General features: G+C 35.7%; 1 protein-coding gene across 7 annotated transcripts in view; it reads left to right on the forward strand.

Moving 5' to 3' along the window:
- The window catches only part of TASP1 (taspase 1), a 313,757-nt gene that overhangs the window by 25,554 nt on the left and 261,796 nt on the right, over positions 1-26,407 (forward strand). For all 7 annotated transcript variants that reach the window (XR_005377556.1, XR_005377557.1, XM_038571594.1 and 4 more), the window contains one exon: positions 16,207-16,327. Coding sequence is in view for 5 of the 7 variants with exons in the window: in XM_038571594.1 (XP_038427522.1) it covers positions 16,207-16,327 (121 nt within the window). In the remaining 2 variants the exon portion in view is untranslated. The remainder of the gene's footprint in view (positions 1-16,206; positions 16,328-26,407) is intronic.

Raw genomic sequence — 26,407 nt, forward strand, 5'->3', positions numbered from 1 at the left:
GCTAAAAACCTAAAATAAACAATAGTGCATATCAGTCAAGTGTGTCTTGTGCCCACATGGTCTTGTTTTCCAGAATAATTCTAAGAACAGGCAGTGTCACTACAGAAATCATCTCATATACCTTTGTTTTTCCACACATGGATGAAAATAGGTTTTCTGGGTTTTAGTGACCTGAAAATGAATTTGCAAATACCTTCTGGTTTCTATATACAAACATTAAGAGTATTTATAATGGTAAATTGCCCTGTGCTATGTTGGGAGCTGCGCACGTCTCCTGTATTTTTTGACACACCATGCTCTTAACAAATGGCTATCACTTGCCTGGAGATTTTTTTTTTTTTTTTTTTAGAGATTTTATTTATTCATGAAAAACACACACACACAGAGAAAGAGAGAGAGAGAGAGAGAGAGAGAGAGAGAGAGAGAGAGAGAAAGGCAGAGACATAGGCAGAGGGAGAAGCAGGCTCTATGCAGGGAGCCTGATGTGGGACTTGATCCTGGGTCTCCAGGATCACACCCTGGGCTGAAAGCAGGGGCTAAACTGCTTAGCCACCCAGGCTGCCCACCTTGAGATCTTTTAAAGAGTTAACAACTACTTGCCTACTGGATATATATTTTTTTAATATAAATTTATTTTTTATTGGTGTTCAATTTGCCAACATACAGAATAACACCCAGTGCTCATCCTGTCAAGTGCCCCCCTCAGTGCCCGTCCCCATTCACCCCCACGCCCCGCCCTCCTCCCCTTCCACCACCCCTAGTTCATTTCCCAGAGTTAGGAGTCTTAATGTTCTGTCTCCCTTTCTGATATTTCCTACCCATTTCTTCTCCCCTCCCTTCTATTCCCTTTCACTATTATTTATATTCCCCAAATGATTGCCTACTGGATATTAAATCAAATGTTCTATGTAGCTTCTTTCTGACCTTGTTTTCTGTAGTCCTGTGATACCAGATACCATGACCTCTAATTAGTCCCAGTTGTGAAAATTCTGCTTTTTAGGTCAATATTGTATCAAACATTAGGATGAATCCATAGTCTTGTAATTTCCATGTGGCAGAGCTCTATGATTGTCCACATTTTTCAATTACTCAAAACAAGGTTAACACAGGTAAATTAACTAATAGTAAAAAAAAAAAAAGTTTTTATCTTCTTTTCATAGAGTTTTTTTTTTCCATAAATGGACAAAAGGCAGTATAATTGATAGATTTATGGCTTTTAAACCCATCCCCTATATCCTGAAAAAGGTGCAGACAAATGGTGAATGGGCAAATTAGGGAGGGTGGGTAGGGGAAGGATAAAGCCTGGGAAAGCTAATTGTGATTTCATAGGCAGGGTACCAGATTTCTGAGTTGGTTACCTTGTTATTATTTCTCCAAGAATTTTTCTTCTTGTAAATATTGTCCATCTGAATGCTATAATTTTTGAAGAACTTAATAGTTGTTTGATTTCATGTGCCTACTGCCTTGATCTTGAAATCACTAGAGTTCACGCTGAAATGAGAGCCAACTTTTTTTTTTTTTTTTTGAGAGCCAACTTTTATAAATTATGTGGGATCTGGTATCTAATTTATAGACAGATTCTTACTATCTTTTAATTATTTTACTGATTCTCTTTGTCAGTTTTTGCATTATCTGAATATTGACACCACTGCCCCCTGCTCCCCCCACCATGTAACTGTGTAAGTTTTATGAGAGTGTGTGTTTTGTTTGTTGTTTTTCTGCTCCAAACTACTAGCCCCAAAGAGAGTATCATGTTTTATCATTTTGATAATGGCAGTTCACCATTAAAGTTGTAGATTAAGTTGACTAATAGTGACTAAGGTAGTCTTGAGAAAAATACCATGATTCATCATTCTTGTGGATTCTGGATAGAAAGCTTAACTGACTCATTTGTAGAAGCAAAAACGTATTATAAATTCCAATCATTATAATCAGAAAATATGTGGCATTTCTGACCACTAATCTGGCTCTTCTTAGTAAATTGTGTTGACACATGGTAATTAGACTACAGTGCAGGTTAAGTGGCCTACTTCTGTATTTATACTTCTTGTTTAAGTAGCAAGAAGGAAGAATATTCAATATTTTAAATATCCAACTAAGTATCAGAATGAAATGATTTGTTTGAATTGACATTTTTTTTTTAAAAAAAGATATTTATTCATGAGAGACACACAGAGGCAGAAACATAGGCAGGAGGAGAAGCAGGCACCCTGTGGGGAGCCCAATATAGGACTCTTTCCCAGGACCCTGGGGCCAGAGCCAAAGGCAGACAGACGCTCAACCACTGAACCTCCCAGGTTCCCCAGAACTGGCATTTATGTCAAAGAGCTCCTTTGCCTGAAATCTGTATTGTATATTCAGTTTTCACTGAAGACAGCAAAGCTCAGATTTTACATCAGAAGCTTGATAGCTTATTAATTGTTGGGCCCATGGTTGCAGAAGGGACAGTTCACAGATATGTGTTGATTGGCCCGTAGATTAGTTATTAAAAATTAGAATTTGTTGCCAACATTTAAAAGGAGACTAAAAAATCTGGATTTCTAACTTCTCTTGAAAAAATGAGACCTGGCCACGTGGAACGTGCATTCTCTCAGGGCTTCTGTCTACTAGGGCTAAGTGACAGCTGCCACTTTTGAACTATAGGAGGCTTTGTAATTAAGACTATTTCAGGGCAGCCCTGGTGGTGCAGCGGTTTGGCGCCGCCTGCAGCCTGGGGTGTGATCCTGGAGACCTAGGATCAAGTCCCGCATCGAGCTCCCTGCATGGAGCCTGCTTCTCTTCCTCTGCCTGTGTCTCTGCCTCTCTCTCTGTGTCTATGAATAAATAAATAAAATCTTAAAAAAAAAAAAGACTGTATTTCAGCTCAAGGTAAAGCTGAAAAGAAGGCTTGGGCAGATACACAAACTTTTGTCTTGTGGGAAGGACCAAGAAAATGAATTGATAGCTTAGCAGAGATTTCTATCAGAAGTAAGTAAAACTGGAATGAGCTTTGATTTAATTTTTTGCAATTGGAATTGGATTGAAATATTAACTTACTATTTTGAAAATGAACTTCAAACTAAAGAGTTTTCAAAAAATTTCCCATTGGAGCAGTTTGAATCAGAACCAAAGTTTCTCACTCCAAAGAGTTTAGAGCTGGAGCTAAAGCAGATCAAAATACTGTATGACCCAACTAAACTTGAACTAAATTGTTCCTTTATTTACTTCTTGTCTTAGGAGTAAAATATTATTTTCAGTGTTTGTGGCAAAGAATGTACTAGAAATGACCGTAAGTACAAGCATATTGCACTGATTTCTGAACTTTGTCTTGGTAACTTCCTAAAGGATATTTAGCTTCTAACATCATTTATCTTATCTTGATTCTACTACTATTTAATGGAAAACATACTTAGAAAAATTGTTGACTTGCACATAATATTTGTGGCTGTATCTGTGATGATTACCCAGAAAGCTTTGTATGTCCTTTTCAGTAATTCTCTCATTTGATTAATCTTTTTCCAATTCAACAAATTTTTCTTCAATAAAAGTTGAATCTTGGCTCCCAAAGTGGTTAGCTTTTGTAGCCTCTCAGTTCATTTGTGTTTTCTTGCTTTCCACCTCTTCCATACTGTTGCTGATAGATGCCTTTATTTTTTAAGATTTTAGAAAATATTTTATTTATTTATTTGGAAGAGAGAGAAAGCGAGGGTGGGGGAGCAGAGGGAGAAGCAGACTCTTCTAAGTAAATAATCTTAAAAAATGTATAAACTACATTATAGTTCCAAAACTTTTTATATTTTTTATTTATTTTTAATTTTTTATTCATGAGAGACACAGAGAGAGAGGCAAAGACACAGGCAGAGGGAAAAGTAGGCTCTATGCAGGGAGCCTGACATGGGACTCGATCCTGGGACTCTGGGATCATGTCCTGAGCCAAAGGCAGATGCTCAACCGCTGAGCCACCCAGGCGTACCAGTTCCAAAACTTTAATGAAGTGTAATATACACATAGAAAAATATACACATTTATTGTAATGGACAGTTCCTTGAATTTTTTAGAGTGAACATATCCTCATGGAACCTGCACCCAGATGAGGAAACACAACATTTGCAGCTCTCCAGGAGGCTACTTATGCTCCCTTATAGTCACTCCAGGGTAAAGCCACATCTGAAATGGAATTGTGCTGTTTGTTAGTCTTGAGTCTGCTTTTTTTTTGGTTTTTAATTGACGTGAAATTCATAGAACACAAAATTACTAATTTTAGAGTAATTCAGTGGCATTCAAACATTCATAATACTGTACCACTACCACCTTCTGTCTTGTTCTGGAAACATTTTTCTCCCTCCAAAGGGAACCCTGTACCATTAAGCAGTTGCTTTCCATTCCCTCTTCTCCTAGCCCCACAGTAACCACCAATCTGCTTTGTGTCTCTATGGGTTTACCTATACTGGATATTTCATATAAATGAAATCATACAATATGTGATCTTTTGTTTTGACTTCTTTAACTTAGCATAATGTTTTTAAGGTTCTTTCATATCATAGCATGTATCAGTACTTCATTCCCTTTTATATTTTATTCAACATTGTTCACGCTTAGGACGCAATTTGTTTATCCCTTCATCTATTGGTAGACAATCCAAGTTATTTCTACTTTTTCACAGTTGAGAAAAGTATTGCTGTGAACATTCTGTACAAGTATTTGTTTGAGTACCAAATTGTTAGGTCATACTAACTGCATGTTTAACTTTTTGTGGATTCATCAAACTGTTTCCACGGCAGCTGACCCATTATATATTACCGATAGCAGTGTATAGTTTCTCTACGTTCTTGCCAGCACTTGCTCTTTTTTTGTCTTTGTGATTATGGCCATCCTCATAGATGTGAGGTGATATATCACTGTGGCTATGATTTTTATTTCTCTAATGATTAATGATGTTGAGCATCTTTTCATGTGCCTGTTGACCATTTGTCTATCTTCTTTTCAAAGAAATGTCAATTGAAGTCTATTCAAGTCCTTTGGCCATTTTTGAATTGGGTTGTTTTTTGGTTATTACTGAAAGTTGTAGGAGTTCTTAATATGTTCCAGATACTATATTAATATTTCAAGTCTGAAATTATGTCAAAATAAACACTTGAAAGGAAAAATAAAATTGTAACTACTCCCATAGTTTTCTTGTCTTTTCATTATGGCCCTCTGTCCATGCCCAGTACCCCTATCTCTTGGCCTGTTTCATTTTTCTCCATCATATATACTTCTATGTCATATGCGATCTAATATATTTTATTTCTATTGTCTGTCTCCCTTAGCTAGAATGGAGGCTCCATGTGGGAAGGATATTTTTCTGTATCCCCTAATTTTGCTGTATCCTCATGGTTTACATAATGGATTTACAAACTATGGCCTGAAAGCCAAATCTGGACTGCTGCCTGTTTTTGAATGGTCCACAAGCTAAAAATGATTTTTACCTTTTTAAATGGTTGGAAAAAAAATCAAAAGAATAATGCTTCATTACACCAGAAAATTATATGAAATTTAAATTTCAGCGTTTATAAATGAAATTTTATTGGAACAAAGCCATGCTTATTCATTTTTGTATTTTCTCTGGTTGCTTTCATGCTACAAAGGCAGAGTTGAGTAGTTGTAGAATTGCCTGTGTGTCCCACAAAGCCTGAACTATATATATAACTGGTACTTTACAGAAAGATTTGCCTGGCATATAGGTATCTAGTAAATATTTGTTAAATGAATGAGACTTAACCTATACCACCACACAGGAATCTAAATTGGAAATCTTTCAGTAATCCAGTTCTCGAAAGTTTGACCTTAATTAGCTGCTAACCAACCAAACAAAAAAAATCCCTAAATGATTTTTTGGTAATATATTTTCATTGGTCTCTATTTATCCTGTAAATAGTGAGAATTGATGATAAAATACCAGGGAATTTGTAATTCTTAGGAGAGTGTCAGCTAGGGTAGGTGTACCACACAGGTTTTACCAGTGTTAGTTTAAAAAAGACTATAACAACATGGGTATATATCCTGTTTTTATTACTCTTTAAAAATTCAGCAAATTGTTTTACAAGCTGTTTGCTTTTTCCTTCTTTCTCATCAGCTTTAGATTAATAAAGCTACCTGCTTATTAATGAAGGCAATAAAATAATTTTGATATACTTAATTTGAATAAGAAGTCATATTATCACATAATTTTATTCTACTGTGTTTTATTCATCTAATGATGTTTGTTGATTTGCATTAGAATAATGATATTATACTGACATTAGTAATTTCCTATAAATGTCTAACTTCTTAAAGGAAGATTAGAAATTGGACAAATACAAATCATTTTGTATAAAAATGATTTTATAATGTACCAGTCTTTTTTTTTTTTTAAGATTTTATTTATTCATGAAAGACACACAGAGAGAGGCAGAGACATAGGCTGAGGAAGAAGCAGGCTCCCTGCAGGGAGCCCGATGTGGGACTCCCAACACAGGACCCTGGGATCATGCCTTGAGCCAAAGGCAGACGCTCAACCACTGAGCCACCCAGGCGTCCTGCCAGTCTAGTTTTTGTATAACATTTGAAAGCTAAATTGCTTGCGTCTGTAAGAGCTGTTAATAGAGGTCTCATAATAGATCCCCAGAGGTACAGTATACCCTATAGCCTTGCAAACAGTTCTTATTTTATGTATTCAGCAAAGGACATTAAATGGGTAATGCAGGTTGTAGTTTATAGTGAAAGAGTAATGTTTTGCAGATCCTTGCTTGGCTTGGTGTTTCCAGATTTTAAGAGGAAAGGGTTTACGTGTCATGATGGGAGTGTAGCTCCTGACTTACATTCTTGGCTTTTCCTACTCTCTCTTTGCTAGGTCAAGCAGAGGGATCTTACTTTTTAAAACTTTTGTCTCCTCTGAAAGTTATGAGTATGCTTAAAAAATACTTTGCTTTTAAAATTTCATCTTTTAGAAACTGAAAGTGCTATTGCTTGAATTTATATCATTTCTCTTTTAATTGTGAAAAGTTTGGATTCTTGATACTCTTACCTTATTCTGGCATTTCTCTGTAAGAGTAACTTGCAAGAATCAATAAGTGTCAGCTTAAGGGATTGTAGTTCACAGTGATCAATTATTCTGTTTATCTCTAGGTGTAATTAACTCCTGTTCATTCAATCTGCAAATATTTATTGAGTACCTACTAAATGACAAACATTACATTAGACATTGGGATGCAACACCTTTTAAAAAGACAAAATTACTGTACTTATGGGGCTTAACATTCTATGGAGAGAATTAGATACACAAAAAGTACATATAATGTCAGGTAGTAAAAAGTGCCATAAAGAAGCATAAGATAGAGGAAAAAAATAATTGGAGAAGTTGGTGAAATGCTAATAACTCAATAAGGGGAGGGTCCTTTGATACCATTTGAGTAGAGACCTGAATGAAATGGAGGAAAAAGCCATATGAAGATGTTGGGAAAGGGAGTTTTTGGTTACAGGGAAAGAAAAGTACCCTATCATCCCTTCTTATTCCACTTTATTCTTCTTTATAACACTTATCACCATGAGACATCAGCTATTTATACGTGTGTGTATGTTTCTGCACACACACGTGCACAGTCTTTATTTATTGGCTGTTTTCTCCTACTAGAGTCACTCACTAAGCTCAGCATTTCAAAAGAATAAATAAATAAATGTAAAAGCCCTGAGGTGGGAATGTACTCTGTGCTCATGGAATTGCAAGAAGTCAATGTGGCTGGTACATAGGATGTAGAATGTGTGAGGAAGGGGCCTGATCATGTAGGGCTTTGTAAACGTTGGAAATTAGGACTTTAGATTTTATTCTAAGTATTATGGGAAACATTGTAGGTTTTTGAAAATGAGAGTAATAGGATCTGACAGATTTTAGAAGGATTGCTTGCTACTAATTGGGCATAATGATTTCTAGTTGTACAAAGTGATTCAGATCAGAAAATCAACAAATGACATTTAAAAAACATATTTTTTATGATGGAAAAATTAGTATGTAGGTGATCAGTTTATATCAAGTGAGGGGTACACTTCTTTTTTTGTCAGTTTTATCAAGGTATAATTTATATAAAAAATTCACCAATTTTAAGTGTATAATTTGATGTTATGACAAATGTATACAATCATGTAACTGCCAGTACAATCATGATATATAACATTTCCATCACCTCCAAAATTCTGTCTTAATGCCTATCTGCAGTGGATCCCTTTCTCTCAGTGGCCCCTGGCAACCACTGTCTGCTTTTTATTATAATTTGACCTTTTCCAGAATTTGGAGTAAATAGAATCATGTATAATAAATATTTGGTCTTTTGTGAGTGGCTTCTTTCATTAGCATAGTGCTTTTGATATTCCTTCATATTGTTGAGTATATTAGGGGTTTATTCCTTTATTGCTGAGTAGTATTTCATTGTGTTGATACATTATAATTTGTTTCTATGTACTAGTTGATGGGCATTTGGGCTGTTTACAGTTTTTGGCTGTTCTAATTAAAGCTGATATGAACATTTCTATTCAAGTCTTTATGTGGACATATGCTTTCATTTTTTTTGGATAAATACTCAGGAGTAGAATTTCTGGATCTATGGTAAGTATATGCTTAACTTTAAAGAAACTGCCAAGCTATTTGCTATTTTCATTCTCACTAGCAATGGATGAGGGCTGCAGTTGTTCCACATGTTTTTTTTTTTTTTTTTTTTTTTAGCATCACAATCTCTTTATTATGATTTTACATTCTTGCCAATACTTAATATTGCCTGTTTTTTTAATTTTAGCCATTTTATTATTTTATTATAATTTTAATTTTAGCCACGCTAGAGGTCATGTAGTGGTTTTAACTTGCATTTCCTTAATGGCTAATGATGTTATGCATCTTTTCATATGTTATTTGCAATCAGTACATAAAATGGTTTGCCTTTTAGGGATGCCTGGATGGTGATCCTGGATCCTGGATACCTCAGGGTGTGATCCCCAACTCCTGGGATCGAGTCCTGCATTGCGCTTCCTGCATGGATCCTGCTTCTGCCTCTGCCTGTGTCTCTGCCATTCTCTCTCTGTGTGTGTGTGTGTGTGTGTCTCTCACGAATAAATAAATAAATAAATTCTTTAAAAAAAATTGTTTGCCTTTAAAAACTTTGGATTTTTGTCTTACTGAGGTGTGCAGATTTTTTATATATCCCGGATATAAGTCCTTTACCTTTTTGTATGTTTTGTAGAATTTTTCTCCCAAGTTGTGGGTTTATTTTTTTATTATTTTACTTTATTTTTAAAAGATTTTATTTCTTTATTTATGAGAGACACAGAGAGAGTGGTAGACACACAGGCAGAGGGAGAAGCAGGCTCCCCGTGGGGATCCTGATGATCCCCAGGACCCTGGAATCATGACCTGAGCCAAAGGCAGATGCTCAACCACTGAGCCACCCAGGTGCCCCTGATTGATTTTTTTAAAAGAAACTTTTAATTTTAAAATTGTTTTGGATTTAAAGAAAAGTTCAGAAGATAGTATAGAAAATTCCAATATACTCAACACCTGATTTCCCCTATTATTAACATTTATATTAGTATATTTTTCTCAATTAATTAACCTGATTTGATAGATTATAATTAACTAAAGTCAATACTTCCTTCAAATTTCCTTCATTTTTACCTAATGTAAATACTTTTTCTGTTCCAAAGCGTTTTTCACCTTAGATTATTATATCTTAGAAGTTGAATTTATTTTTTTTATAGCTCCTTTTCTTTCCTTTTTACCCTCGTGTTTTCCTATACCCATGTGAACATATAGAGTATGTTTAGAAGAGTGATATTAACATTGTTAGCTAGCACTGGAATTGTTTGCTAATTCTATCGTTTGTCATTTCTACATTTTTTTTATTGTTTGTAATTTCTTCTGGTAATAAGCCATAGTTTTCTGCTTATTTACATGTCTGGTCATCTTTGGTTTTATACTAAACATTGTGAATTTTATATCTTTGGGAATTGGGTATTTTACAACTGTGCTTTGGGATACTTGTTCGTGTAAATCATTTTGATATTTTTGAGGCTTGCTCTAAAACTTTGTTAGTGCAGGTCTAGAGTAAGCTTTCTAAGGCTAATTTGGTTTGATTTTTGTGGCATTATCTTCTGAGCTTACCCTGATACCCTCACTCTGGCTGATGGAAAGACAACTTATTTTCACTTTTGTGTAAACTCCAGAAATTGGTCAGCTTACTGTTTTCCAGGGCTTTTTCCTTTGGCCTTGGTAGTTCCCTAATAAATATATGCAGACTAATACTTAAAGACTCTGAATCTCTGGACTTCTCTGTATGTAACTCTTTCCTCTTTGTACCCTGTACTGCATATTCTAGCCTTCCTGGCTTCCTTAAACTCATAACGTTGTCTCCTCAACTCTGGAAGAGCATTGGCTCTCTTTTGGGTTTCTCTTCACTGTGCTATGGCCTGGAAAGTATCTCTGGGAATTAAGTTGAGGCATCTGATTTGTGTCCCTTCTTTCAGGATCATAGTCCTGTGCTGGCTATTGATTGAAGTCCACTTGTTATATATTTTGCCTGATTTTCTAGTTAGAAGATAAATATAATCCCTATTATGCCTTAATTGTCAGAAGCAGAAGTGCAGTAGACATACTTTTGAAGTTATCAATATATATCTACTTAAATTTTTTTTTTAATTTTTAAGTAATCTCTGTACTGTATGTGGGGCTCAGACTTATACCCCCCCAAATCAAGAGTCACATGCCTTACTGATTGAGCCAGGCAGGTGCCTCTGAAATTATTAATATATTTTGAAGTAGGAGAAATATTTTTGAAAAAATTGCTTCTAAGATATCCTTTAATTTTCTTATATACTTTTTCTTTTTTTTTAATTTATTTTTTATTGGTGTTCAATTTACCAACATACAGAATAACCCCCAGTGCCCATCACCCATTCACTCCCACCACCCGCTCTCCTCCCCTTCTACCACCCCTAGTTTGTTTCCCAGAGTTAGCAGTCTTTACGTTCTGTCTCCCTTTCTGATATTTCCCACACATTTCTTCTCTCTTCCCTTATATTCCCTTTCACTATTATTTATATTCCCCACATGAATGAAAACATACAATGTTTGTCCTTCTCCGATTGACTTACTTCACTCAGCTTATATACTTTTTCTTATGTATTTTTAAAATGTCAAATTTAAACCATCATGCAGTAGTCATTTTCAGAATAACTTTGTTTGTGATTTCCAATTGGATTATGTTAAAAATTTTGCAGAGCTGATTAACCGATATATTATATTTCAAAGATTGTTGAGATAGTATATACACTGGTATGATCTTATGTGATAATTACTACATATAGGTAGATGCTTTATATTTTTCTCACATTTTAGTTCCTTTTCTATACTTTGAAGATACACATGCCTAGGCAAGGGAGGTTATATGCAGTTAAAAAAAAACAAACAAAAACAAAACCCCAAACCTTTGTAATGTGGTAATTTACTTGCTAATAATCTCTTTTGCTCTGTTCTCAAAGTATGAAATGATCCAGGGCAAGAATTCAGTCTTTGTCTGTTAAACCATAATCTTTCTTTGGTTGTCATCTCTTTCCCAAGATTTAATTATTAACTGATTTAACTACAAATATTAGGTTGGAAGACCTTAATCAAAATCCTTAGGTCTAATTATGCATACTCTTCTCCATCTTATAAAATGCCCTTTCTTACTCATGGTTTTATTTGTCTCTCTAGTTTTACAGTTCTGATCCTTTTCCCTCTTTTCTCTCTCTCTTTTTCTATTCCTACTACTATAATTTCCATGCCAGGTAGTTAGTATTTTAAGCGTATGTTGTAAAATAGCCCTCAGTTTGATCTCACTGATTTCAGTCGGCTCCTCTTCATTATCATTCAACATGTGAATGTCAGTTTGTTTCCTTTACTGATATACCCATCTTGACTTTCTCTTATACAGAAAGTTTGACTAGCTTCTTAGTGTTTTTAAAGTCAGGTTCAGATTCTGATGAACAGCATATCTCAATCTTTGTATTTGGCTCCAGTAAATACTTTTTTGTTGAATGTGTCTTCTGTGACTCTGACACTTTTCTATTGCCTATATGTTGCTCATGTCATTTCCACCAATTGGAATTTTATAGCTTCTTGGCTAGGTTTTGCTTTTAACATCCTTCAGGAAGCCTGTTTTGAACTTCTCTGTCTCTCACAGTAGGCCATTTCCTTTTGGGTGCTCAAAGCCTTATCTATTCATTTCTATTTAATTATATAACCATTTTGTTATTTTCTCTCCTGTGATCTTACTTTAAAAATTCTGCGGACTGGGACGCCTGGGTGGCTTAGTGGTTGAGCGTCTGCCTTTGGCCCAGGGCATGATCCTGGAGTCCCGGGATCGAGTCCCACATCAGGATCCCTGCATGGAGCCTGCTTCTCCCTCTGCCTGTGTCTCTGCCTCTCTGTGTGTGTGTCTCTCATGAATAAATAAATAAAATCTTAAAAAAAAAATCCTGCGGACTGTTAGGTTATTTAACTGCATTAGGACAAAAGCCTATTCTCTAATCCCTGACCCCTTTGCTGTAATTGTAGGTACATATTAAAAAGGTTTAATGTTATGATCAGTTTTCTTGGATCTTGTAGAATATACAGGAAACTGGGGACATTTGTAGATGGTATGAGGCATTTGATGATCCATAGGTTGATGCAGATTTGCCCTAGTTTCTTAGATAATATTGGCCTTACCTTAGAACAGTTAGTTTTCTGGATTGACTCAGTTTTCTAGAATGTGTGGTAGAGTTGTTCATTTTTATGGCCTTCATTTTTTTGGAATAGGCCTTTCATCTATGTAGTGACTCTAAGGAGCATCAGTCTTTCCACCCCTGGCTCTTCTTCTTCTTCTTTTTTTTTTTAATGAAGTCTTTTGTCCCCATGATGTTTATTTTTATTGTAAGATTTTATATTGTTAGTTTTTTCCCCATATTTGTGGTTGGAGATCATAAATGATACTATCTTGACATAACAAGACTAGTGGTAGGTTTTTTTTTTTTTTTTTTTTTTTAAGATTTATTTATGATAGACATAGAGAGAGAGAGAGAGGCAGAGACACAGGCAGAGGGAGAAGCAGGCCCCACGCAGGGAGCCCGATGTGGGACTCGATCCCGGGACCTCAGGATCATGCCCTTGGCCAAAGGCAGGCGCTAAACCGCTGAGCCACCCAGGGATCCCCTGTTTAAAAACTTTATCCACAGTATTAGAAAAATAAGGCAGTGTTTTTCTTTTAGGTTTCAAATACATGTCTGGCTTCTGATTCTAGGCCTTTATGTTCTGTGTAGTCTGCTGACATAAGCTTTTTTTCCTTCATAATATCTTTTTATTTTTTTTAAAGATTTATTTATTGAGAGAGAGAAAGCTCAGAGAGAGAGAGAGGGAGGGAGAGAGAAGGGGAGAAGGGGGAGAGGAGAGAGGAAAGTGAAAGGGAGAGAATCTCCAACAGGCTCCATGCTCAGTGCAGAGCCTGTTGAGGGGTTCCATGTCATCACCCTGAGATTATGACCTGAGCTGAAATCAACCAACTGGGCCACCCAGATGTTCCTTCACAATGTTTTTTTAAAGATATAATTCATATACCATAAAATTCACCCTTTTGTAGTATACAATTCACTTGGTTTTTAGTATATTCATAAAGTTCTGCAGCCATCACACCATCTAATTTTAGCTCATCTAAGTCACCCTAAAAAGAAACACAGTACATATTAGCTGTCACTCCCCATTCCCCCTTCTGCAACCTCTAGCAATCACTAATCTACTTTATGCTACTTTATGGGTTCACCTATTCTGGATATATAAATTGGATCATCTAGCATGTGATCTTTTGTGACTGGCTTCTTTGACTTAGCATAATGTTTTTAAGGTTCATCCATATTTTGCCATGTATCAGTACTTCATTACTTTTTACTACCAATTAATACTCCATTGTATAGTTATACCATGTTTTACTTATTTATTCATCAGTTGGTGGGCATTTGAGTTGTTTCCAGAAATGCTGGTGTATGAGTATTAAATAAGCTGTTGTGAATATATGATACAAGTTTTGTGTAGACAATTCATTTCTCTTGGGTATATAACTAGAAATGAAACTGTTGGGTCAAATGGTAACTTTATGTTTAAGTTTTTGAGGGGCTTCCAGATGCTTTCCAAAGTGGGTGTACCATTTTACATTCCTACCAGCAGTGTAAAAGGGTTCTAATTTCTTTATATCCTTACCAACACATCTGTGTTTATGATTCTTTTTAATGTTATTGTAAGTGAATTGTGGGTATGAAGTAGTAGTTTATAGTGGTTTTGATTTGCCTTTTCTTGATGAGTAATGATGTTGATCATCTTTTCATGTGCTTATTGGCCATTTATATATCTTCTTTGGAGAAACATTCATTCATATCCTTTATCCATTTTAAAATTGTGTTTTTATTTCAGAGTTGTGGGAAGTTTTTATATATCCTGTATACAAATCTCTTATGAGATAAATGATTTACAGTCCCCCACCCCCATTGTATGAGTTTTTCTATCTTTTTTTATTATGTATTTTGAAACCCAAAAGTTTTTAATTTTGATCATGTCCAATTTATCTGTTTTTTTTTTTTTTTTTTTTTATCTGGTTTTTTTCTTTGGTTGCTTGTGCTTTTAGTGTTATGTCTAGGAAACCACTGTCTAATCTGAGGTCATAAGCTTTGCCCCAATGTTTTCTTTGAATGGTTTTATAGTTTCAACTCTTACATTTAGGTCTTTGATCCACTTGGAGTTAATTTTTGTATATGGTGTGAAATAAGATTGATCTTTGTTCTCTTGAACATCCAGTTGTTCCAGCTCCACTTATGCAAGTCTATTTATTCTTTCTTTGTTAAATTATTCTGGTATTGTTGAATTGACTATAAATGCAATGCTTCTATCTAGACACTGCATTCTATTGCATTGATCTATATATCTGTCCTTAGCTATATGTTTATATCACATTGTCTTGATTACTATAGCTGTGTAGTAAGTTATAAAACCTAGAAGTGTGAGCCCTCCAATTTCATTTTTCTTTTGAAGATTGTTTTGGTGATTCTGAGTCCCTTGCATTTTCATGTGAATTTTAGGATTAGCTTGTCAATTTCTGCAAAAAATGTAGCTTGGATTTGATAAGGGATTGTGTTGAAGCAGATCAGTCTTGGAGAGTATTGCTGTCTTAAAGATATTAAGCCTTTTGATCTATGTACATGGCTGTCCTTATATCTTCTTTAATATGTTTTGTAATTTTCAGAATATAACTCTTCTACTTTTTTGTTGAATTTATTCCTAAGTCTTTTATTCTTTTTGATGTTATTGTAAGTGGAATTGTTTTCTGAATTTCATCTTTAGATTGTTCATTGCTAATGTGTAGAAATAATAGTTGATTTTTGTTTGTTATCTTGTAGCTTGAAACCCTTTTGAACTTGTTTATCAGTCCTAATAGTTTGTTAGTGGAGCCCTTGGACTTTTTGTATACAAGATGTTACTTTCTACTAAGAGATAATTTTCCTTTTTCTTTTCCAATCTAGATGCTCATTATTTCCTTTTTTTGCCTAATTGTTTTGTCTAGAATATCCAGTATAATGTTGAATACAAGTGACAAGAGTGAACATTGCTGTATTATCCCTAGCCTTAAGGGAAAGCATTCAGTTTTCACCATTAATTATCATGTTTGCTCTGGACTTTTTGTAGATATCCTTTATCATGTAAAGGAAGTTCCCTTCTATTTCTATTTGTTGAGTGCTTTGCTCATGAAAGGGTGTTGGATTTTTGTCAGATGGTTTTGTTTTTTTTTTTTTAATCCTGTTTTTTCCCTTTATTTTCCTTATTAACATGGTGTATCACATTAAATTTCACATATTAAACCAAACTTGCTTCCTTGGGATCCCTCTTTTTCATGATGTATAAGACTTTTATATTTTGCTGCATTTGGTTTGCTAGTATTCCTTCGAGGATTTTTTGTCTTAATTCTCAAGATATATTGGCCTGAGTTTTCTTACCTCATAATGTCTTTGTCTTGTTTTGGAAACAAGGTTGTACTGGTATTATACAATGAGTTGGGAAGTATTCTTTCCCTTTCTAGCCCTTGAAACAGTTTATAAAGGATTAAAATTAAATATTCTTTAAGACTAATGGTATTTAAAATTTTTTTTTTTTTTTTTTGTATCTCTTAGGATTCTCCTTTTACAAATGCAGGAATGGGATCTAATCTTAATCTCTTGGGTGAAATTGAGTGTGACGCCAGCATAATGGATGGAAAATCCTTAAATTTTGGAGCTGTTGGAGCACTGAGTGGTATGTGGACCTTATAACACATTACCTCTATTCTTCAAAGAACTATGAACATTATCATATGATGTCTCTTAAAAATTTAGTCAATCTTGTGTTTTCTACCATTTTTGCCTGGAATAGTCTTGAAGACAACATTGTTTTCTTTGTCTAAATTTAAAACATGAAATCTTAGCTAGGAAAGTTTTAAAGAAAACAGTAAAAAAGCTTATACTTAAGTCTTTGTTACAGTTTGAGCATTCTCTTCCACCTCCTTGAGATTATATTTTTTCTACAGATTTTATCTATTTATTTATGAGAGATACACAGAGAGAAGCAGAGATTCAGGTAGAGGGAGAAGCAGGCTCTCTGCAGGTAGCCCCATGCGGGCCTCAATCCCAGAACCCCAGGATCATGCCCTGAACCAAAGACAGACACTCAACTGCTGAACCACCCAGGTGTCCCTCTTAAATTTGTGATTATTTGAAATACATGGGTAATATATTTTTTTGTTAGAAAATTCAGTTGATATAAATAAAATTTACCATTGATCTTCCAAATCTTTCCTTCTCATCCTTTTCCCCTGGGAGGGGTTTAAACAGTAAAATATAATGTATTTATCTATATTTTTATGTAATAGAAACACAATTACACAAATCTGTTTTAAAAAATATATATGTATATATTATTATGAAATTTTATTTTTTCTTTAAATAGGATGTTTTAGAGATTTTTTCCCCACATCAGTACATATTAGATATATCTAATGTTTTACAGTTCTTTTATTTAAGCAATATATACATGCAATGCACAGATTTTAATTATAAAGCTGCATGATGGGATCCCTGGGTGGCGCAGCGGTTTGGCGCCTGCCTTTGGCCCAGGGCGTGATCCCGGAGACCCGGGATCGAATCCCACATCGGGCTCCCGGTGCATGGAGCCTGCTTCTCCCTCTGCCTGTGTCTCTGCCTCCCTCTCTCTCTCTCTCTAACTATCATAAATAAAAAAAAAAAAAATAAATAAAATAAAATAAAGCTGCAAGATTTTTTAAATGTATACAGCTATGTAAACCATTACCCAAATCGAGATATAAAATGTTTCCATGTCAAAATACAGAACATTTCTGGGGTGCTTGGGTGGTTCTGTTGATTGAGCGTCAGACTCTTGATTTAGCTCAGGTCACGATCTCAGGGTTCTGGCATCCAGCCCTGCACTGGGCTCTTTGCTCCCCACTTAGCACGAAGTCTGCTTGTTCCTCTCCCTCCCCTGCTTGTGCTCTTTCTCTCTCTCTCAAATAAATAAATAAAATCTTAAAAAAAAACAACAAAACAAACATTTCCATAATCTTAGAAGAGTTCTATATGCTCTTCCTAGTCCATACCTCTTATACTCTGCTCCTGCCTTCTCTTTTCCTCTGATTTTGATTTTAGGCACCATAGATTAATTTGCTTATTTCTGAAATTATGAGTGGAATCATACACCTCTGTGGTTTTTTTTTCTTAAAAGTATGCCTGTGAGATCGCCCCATGTTTTGTGTCACAATAATTTTTCTTTTTATTACTTAGTAGAATTTTATTGCAAGAATATATCATAAATTATCTATTCTCCTTTTAGTGGATATTTGAGTAGATGTTTAGTGGATATTTAGTGGATATTTCTAGTTTTTGACTATAATAAATAAAGCTCCAGTGAATCTTCTTGTGCATGTCTTTTGATATACATATGCATTTAATTCTCTTGGGTATAAACTTAAGATTTGAAATGATAAGTTTAGGTACATAATGTGCTTTGCTTTAGTAGAATACTGCTGGACAGTTTTCAAAAGTAGTTGTTATAATCTATACTCCCACAAGCATGTATGAGCATTTTAATTACTCTATATCAGGGCCAACATTTGGTATTGCTATTCTTTTTGAAATTCATCCATTTTGATATATGTGTAGTGGGATTATTGTTTTGAGTTTCCCTATTTACTAATGATACTGAGAACCTTTTGATCTACTTACTGGCCATTTAGATATTGTTGTGCAGTGTATGTTTAAGTCTTTTGCATATTTTATATTAGATTATCTTTTATTGATTTGTTCAAGTACTTTATGTATTTTAGGTCAGATACCTGTATTATGTATATCTCCTCCTAATCTGTGGATCACCTTTTCACTCTTTTCATGCTGTCTTCTGATGAACTGAAGTTTTTAATTCTAATGCAGTTTAAATTACCAACCTTTTATTTTATGGTTTTAAAATATTTTTAAAAATATTTTTTAAAGAAATCTTTGCCTATCTAAAGTTATGCAGATTGTCTCCATTGTTTTCTTTTAATAGTTCTATTTTTTTTTAATATGCTTTATGCCCAATGTGGGGCTCGAGTTCATGACCGGGAGATCAAGAGCTGCATGCTCCCCTGACTGAGCCCACCAGGCGTCCCCAGTAGTTCTACTGTTTTTTACCCTTCACATTTAGCTCTCTTATCAAGCTTAGATTAATTTTAGCATATGTAGATAGGAGCTCACGTTAATCTTTTTATTCTTATGGATATCCAAATGGTTTATTGCCATTATCAAAAGAAAGGACAATGCTTTCCTCTCATAACTGTGTTGGCAGATCAGGTGACTGACCATACATGCAATGCCTTGGTTCTGTACCCTCTATTCTATTCCATTTTCCTATTTATTGCCAGTGCCATGTTGTCTTGATTACTGTAGCTTTATATTCTTTATATCTGGTAATATATTTGTATATTCTTGATACCTGGTAGTATAAGACTTCTAACTTCTTTTTTTTTCTTTAACATTATATTGACTATACTAGGTGTTTGGCCATTTTCATAAAATTTTTGAGTCAGCTTGTCAATGTCCATAATAAAACCCTGCTGGGATTTTGATTGGTATTACAGTGAATGTATAGAATCATTTTTGGATAATTGATGTCTTAACAATACTGAATATTTTGGCCCACAAACATAGTATTTTTATATTTATATAAACATTACTCATTTTTTTCTCAGCAGTGTTTTATGGTTCTCAGTATAAATGTTATGCATACTTTTTATTAGGTTTATTCCAGATACTTAGTTTTTCATAAAATATTTTCTTCTCATTTATGTTTTTTAAGATTTTATTTATTTATTCATGAGAGACACACACAGCGAGAGAGAGAGAGAGAGAGAGAGAGAGAGAGAGAGGCAGAGACACAGGCAGAGGGAGAAGCAGGCTCCATGCAGGGAGCCCGATGTGGGATTCGGTCCTGGGTCTCAAAGATCATGCCCCTACTGAAGGTGGTGCTAAACCGCTGAGCCACCGGGGCTGCCCTCATTTATGTTTTTAAAGAAATTTGTCTTTTTCATTTGAGTTGTCAAATTTATTTGCCTAAAAACTTTCTAGTTTAGTTTTCTTTTTGATTTCTGGTTTAATTTCATGTGATCAGAGAACATTTTCTATATGATTCCAGTCCCTTGAGGCTTTTTGAGATTTGCTTTATGGCCCAGTTTATGGTGTATTTTGTTAAGTGTCCCAGTGAACTTTAAAAGATTATTTATTTTGTAGTTTTTTGAGTGCATGTTCTGTATGTGTCAGTTTGGTTATTCACTTGTTCCAGTCTCCTTTATCCTTTCTGGTTTCTGTGATAGGGGAGAAAGAGTATATCAGGGGTGCCTGAGCGGCTCTGTCGATTAAGCATCTAACTCTTAGTTTCAGCTCAGATAATAATCTGAGGGTCCTGGGATCAAGTTCCATATCCAGCTCCATACTCAGTGTGGAGTCTACTTGACATTCTATTCTCTCTCTCCTTCTCCCTCTGTGTCTTCTGCTTGTGTTGTGTGTGTCTCTCTCATAAATAAATAAAATCTAAAAAAAAAGAAAGTATATCAATTAGTTTTAATTTTAATTTCTTTTATTATGAAATTTTCTTGGTATCTAATGTAATTTCATATGTTTAAAGGCCTAATTAGCATTTCTCTGTGAACTGACTGTTCTGTATCTCTTGTTGCTTGCTTTTTTTAAAAAAATATATTTATTTTGTATTGATGTTCAATTTGCCAACATATACAATAACACCCAGTGCTCATCCCATCAAGTGCCCCCCTCAGTGCCCGTCATCCAGTCACCCCCAACCCCCGCCCACCTCCCCTTCCACCACCCCTAGTTTGTTTCCCAGAGTTAGGAGTCTCTCATGTTCTGTCTCCCTTTCTGATATTTCCAACTCATTTTCTCTCCTTTCCCCTTTATTCCCTTTCACTATTTTTTATATTCCCCAAATGAACAAGACCATATAATGTTTGTCCTTCTCTGATTGACTCATTTCACTCAGCATAATACCCTCCAGTTCCATCCACATCGAAGCAAATGGTGGGTATTTATCGTTTCTAATGGCTGAGTAATATTCCATTGTATACATATACCACATCTTCATCTTTCAATGGACACCGAGGCTCTTTCCACAGTTTGCTATTGTGGACATTGTTGCTATAAACATTGGGGTGCAGGTGTCCCGGCGTTTTGCTGCATCTGTATCTTTGAGGTAAATCCCCAGCAGTGCAATTGCTGGGTCATAGGGCAGATCTATCTTTAACTCTTTGAGGAACCTTCACACAGTTTTCCAGAGTGGCTGCACCAGTTCACATTCCCACCAACAGTGCCGGAGTGTTCCCCTTTCTCCACATCTTCTCCAACATTTGTTGTTTCCTGCCTTGTTAATTTTCGCCATTCTCACTGGTGTGAGGTGGTATCTCATTGTGGTTTTGATTTGTATTTCCCTGATGGCAAGTGATGCAGAGCATTTTCTCATGTGCTTGTTGGCCATGTCTATGTCTTCCTCTGTGAAATTTCTGTTCATGTCTTTTGCCCATTTCATGATTTCTGTGATAATCACAGAAATTGTTTGTTTCTTTGGTGTTGAGATTAATAAGTTCTTTATAGATCTTGGATACTAGCCCTTTATCTGATATGTCATTTGCAAATATCTTCTCCCATTCTGTAGGTTATCTTTTAGTTTTGTTGACTGTATCCTTTGCTGTGCAAAAGCTTCTTATCTTGATGAAGTACCAATAGTTCATTTTTGCTTTTGTTTCTCTTGCCTTCATGGATGTATTTTGCCGGAAGTTACTGTGACCAAGTTCAAAAAGGGTGTTGCCTGTGTTCTCCTCTAGGATTTTGATGGAATCCTGTCTCACATTTAGATCTTTCATCCATTTTGAGTTTATCTTTGTGTATGGTGCAAAAGAGTGGTCTAGTTTCATTCTTCTGCACGTGGATGTCCAATTTTCCCAGCACCATTTATTGAAGAGACTGTCTTTTTTCCAGTGGATAATCTTTCCTGCTTTGTCAAATATTAGTTGACCTTAAGTTGAGGGTCCACTTCTGGGTTCTCTATTCTGTTCCATTGATCTATGTGTCTGTTTTTGTGCCAGTACCACACTGTCTTGATGATCACAGCTTTGTAGTACAACCTGAAATCTGGCATTGTGATGCCCCCAGCTCTGGTTTTCTTTTTTTAATATTCCCCTGGCTATTCGGGGTCTTTTTTTTTTTTTTTTTTTTTTTTTTTTTCGGGGTCTTTTCTGATTTCACACAAATCTTAAAATAATTTGTTCCAACTCTCTGAAGAAAGTCCATGGTATTTTGATAGGGATTGCATTGAATGTGTAAATTGCCCTGGGTAACTGACGTTTTCACAATATTAATTCTTCCAATCCGTGAGCATGGACTATTTTTCCATCTCTTTGTGTCTTTGTCTTCCTCAATTTCTTTCAGAAGTGTTCTGTAGGTTTTAGGGTATAGATCCTTTACCTCTTTGGTTAGGTTTATTTCTAGGTATCTTATGCTTTTGGGTGCAATTGTAAAAGGGATTGACTCCTTAATTTCTCTTTCTTCAGTCTCATTGTTAGTGTATAGAAATGCCACTGACTTCTGGGCATTGATTTTGTATCCTGCCACGCTACCAAATTGCTGTATGAGTTCTAGCAATCTTGGGGTGGAGGCTTTTGGGTTTTCTATGTAGAGTATCATGTCATCGGTGAAGAGGGAGAGTTTGACTTCTTCTTTGCCCATTTGAATGCCTTTTATTTCTTTTTGTTGTCTGATTGCTGAGGCTAGGACTTCCAGTACTATGTTGAATAGCAGTGGTGAGAGTGGACATCCCTGTCTTATTCCTGATCTTAGGGGAAAGGCTTCCAGTGTTTCCCCATTGAGGATGATATTTGCTGTGGGCTTTTCGAAGATGGCTTTTAAGATGTTGAGGAATGTTCGCTCTGTCCCTACACTCTGAAGAGTTTTGATCAGGAATGGATGCTGTATTTTGTCAAATGCTTTCTCTGCATCTATTGAGAGGATCATTTGGCTCTTGTTGATATGATCTATCACGTTGATTGTTTTACGAGTGTTGAACCAGCCTTGCATCCCGGGGATAAATCCCACTTGGTCATGGTGAATCATCTTCTTAATGTATTGTTGGATCCTATTGGCTAGTATCTTGTTGAGAAGTTTTGTATCCATGTTCATCAGTGATATTGGTCTATAATTCTCCTTTTTGGTGGGGTTTTTGTCTGGTTTTGGAATTAAGGTGATGCTGGCCTCATAGAAGGAGTTTGGAAGTATTCCATCTCTTTCTATCTTTCCGAACAGCTTTAGTAGAATAGTACAGTTTCTTCTTTAAATGTTTGATAGAATTCCCGTTGCTTGCCTTTTAACTTTATTTATAATGTGCCTTATTGTATTAGAATTTAAAATTTTTATTTGTCAAACTTATTAGTTGTTCTTTTATGGCTTTTGTATTTTGCATTTCTTAAGGTTTCCCTCATAATTATAAGTATACTCACCTGTATTTTCTTCTAGTACACTTATAATTTATTTTTCATTTACTTCTTTAATACATTGTTTTTTTCTGAAATAATGGAAAAATTGTCCCTATATGATGTTGAATAATAGCAATAATAATGACTACCATTTATTGGGTGATTGTTACATACCATGCATTATTTTCCAGTAGTTTATATGTGTTCTGTCATTAGTTCTCATAATTACCTTTTGAGGACACCACTTTTTTTCACTATTTATTTATTTATTTATTATTTATTTATTTATTTATCTATCTATCTATCTATCTATCTTTAAATATTTTATTTATTCATGAGACACACACACACAGAGGGGAGAGAGAGAGAGAGAGAGAGAGAGAGAGAGAGGCAGAGACACAGGCAGAGGGAGAAGCAGGCTACCCTCAGGGAGCCCGATGGGGGATCGATCCCAGACTGGGATCACGCCCTGAGCCAAACACTCAACCTCTGAGCCATCCAGGCATCCCATCACATTTTTTTTTATATTTAAATTCAATTTGCCAACATATAGTATAACACCCAGTGCTCATCCCATCAAGTGCCCTCCTTGTTGCCCATCACCCAGTTACCCCAGCCCCCACCAACCTCCCCTTCCGATGAGGACACTACTTTTTTTTTTTATCCCTATTTCACAGATAAGGAAATTGAAATACAGAAGGGATTTAGTAATTTGCCCAAGGTTACTGTATCAGGCTGGGTCCAACTAGGAGAAAAACTAGATAGATTTAATAGGGGAAGTTTAATATAAAGAACTATTAAACCAGTGATAGGACAGTAACTATACAAAGGTAGAAAGGGAACTCAAAATGTATTCTAGGGCAGAGGGAGAACACCCAAGTATGGATAAACTTGGAGGGAGATTCAGATCTCATTGAAGAAGGTGTGGTTGTAGCTACTGCCTAGTAGAGAAGTTGCTGTGTTACCCAGGCCACGGTCACTGTGATACCAGGGACAATCCTATGGGGCACAGGTGAGTTCAGACTGGTAGGTGCTTACACAGGGGTGAGGAAACTATGGGAATTGAACCTCTGTTCCACAGGATAAAGATTGGGCTTTTGGCTCACCAGGCAGCCATTTACCCACGGGGAACTTTGCTATTTGTGCCTATGAGGCCAAGAAGGTTTGTGAATTGAACTGGGTACAGTCCTGTTCTTTCTGGGACTGTCATCTATGATGCTATAGTCTGATTCAGGAGCTAGGGAAAACATGTGGTGGCCAAATGCTAGAGAAAGCGGCACCCTGCAGGCACTTAGCACTGGGGAATACCATGTGGGCCAAATAGTGAAGAAACTGATGCTCTCGGGATCCCTGGGTGGCGCAGCGGTTTGGCGCCTGCCTTTGGCCCAGGGCGCGATCCTGGAGACCCAGGATCGAATCCCACGTCGGAATCCCGGTGCATGGAGCCTGCTTCTCCCTCTGCCTATGTCTCTGCCTCTCTCTCTCTCTTTGTGTGACTATCATAAAAAAAAAAAAAAAAGAAAAGAAACTGATGCTCTCCACTTGCCTGGCTAGTAAAAGGTTCCTCCTAGAGTGTCTCTTCGGTGCCCTCTACTGACAAAGCTATCAGTGTGCCAGCTGGCAAAGGAAACCTATTTAAAGGGCCCATATCCATTTTCACAGATCAGGCAATGAAGGGAGAATTTAGCTGAGAAGCAACAGATAATGGCTACAGTTATGAAACAGTCTAACTCCTGTTACTCTGTGTTCCTTCTACTTTTCACATAGAGTCTATCTTTTCCTACTCGTTTGAAATATTGTATCATGTATTAAATATTCAAATGCTTGTGTGTCTGTGTCTGAACTTCAGCTTTTTTTCTGTTCCATTGATGTATTTGTTAATTTGTATTCAAACCACACTCTCTTCTTTTAAAATATATTTTATTTATTCATTCATGAAAGACAGAGAGAGAGAGAGAGAGAGAGAGAGAGGCAGAGACATAGGAAGAGGGTAGAGAAGCAGGTTCCATGCAGAGAGCCCGATGTGGCTCTTGATCCTGGGGCTCCAGGATCATGCCCTGAGTCAAAGGCAGACACTCCACCACTGAACCACCCAGGTGTCCCCAAACCACACTCTTTTAATTAAGAATAGTTTTTAATAAGAGTGGTATCTTGAAGGGTGAATACCTCTTCATTTTTTCCCAGTTAAACTGAGAAGTTTAAGAGTCAGCTACATCATAGAAGTCCTTTTGAAGTTTTGATGGAGATTTTGTAGATTTGAATTTATAACTTAATTTGACAATTATTAAAGTCTACATTGAATCAGCATATACAGAGGTATATTTTAAGAGCTAGTACAGAGAGCTGAGCTTTTTCTTTATTTGGCATTTCATCCTTTTTTTTGGTGGCACATTTTTGTTGTTTAGCTAAATAGTTTTGTTTTGAGTAAATATGGTGACTTTAATTTGATTTTTTATAGTCTTTTTATATCCCACCGCTGATTTTTTTTTTTTTTTTGTACTGGTGTCCTGAGAGGCATTCATTGGTTAGTGGTTTAGGATGTGGTCTCTGACATTAGCTGCTTCTCTTAAAATCTTAGCACTGTGATCGTATGTAGGTGACTTAACGCTTTGTGCAAATATTCCCTTAGTAATCAACGTTCATAAATATACTTACAGAGTTGAGAGATCAATGAAATATACTTGCTACGTTGAAGGGTTTGGTACTGGGCTTGGCTTATGGTAGATACTGAGTTACTGTCACTGTCTTCATCACATTGTCATATTTGCCATCATTGTCATCATGATAGTGTTTTTCACACTAATACTTACTGTCCTATCATTCCTCCCAGACAAGCATCCTCTTTTCACTTTTCTTCACATTCTATTTTCCCTTCTGGAAACAGTCTGAACCATATTTTAGGTTACAATCTGGTACATACTTGGCCTCTTCTCCCCACTGTATGAAGGTAAATATGAAGGTGGGTATGCAGCTATTTGTAATCATGTTGATTCTTTGGAAGAAATTCACTTTTTGATAGTAGATGCCATACTTTCAGTTTATTTTTTATTTTTATTATTTTTTTCAGTTTATTTTTTAAATTCTATTCTGAAATCTATTAACAAGAAACCTAATTTCAGTATCTATTAAGCTGCAGCACCTGACAAATCATGAGAATGTATGTTTTATATTCTTTCTTGTATCCCCTAGGTATTCATTTATTTGTTGATTATTTGTTGATTCATTTATTTATTGATCCTTATTGTTCATAATAATTAAGGGTTTTCATTAGTATACATAAGAGTTTTCTAAGGTATTTAAAAATTGTTTTATTGAAA

The sequence above is a fragment of the Canis lupus genome, chromosome 24 (genome assembly GCF_011100685.1).
Source record: "Canis lupus familiaris isolate Mischka breed German Shepherd chromosome 24, alternate assembly UU_Cfam_GSD_1.0, whole genome shotgun sequence".
Taxonomy (NCBI): Eukaryota; Metazoa; Chordata; class Mammalia; order Carnivora; family Canidae; genus Canis; species Canis lupus.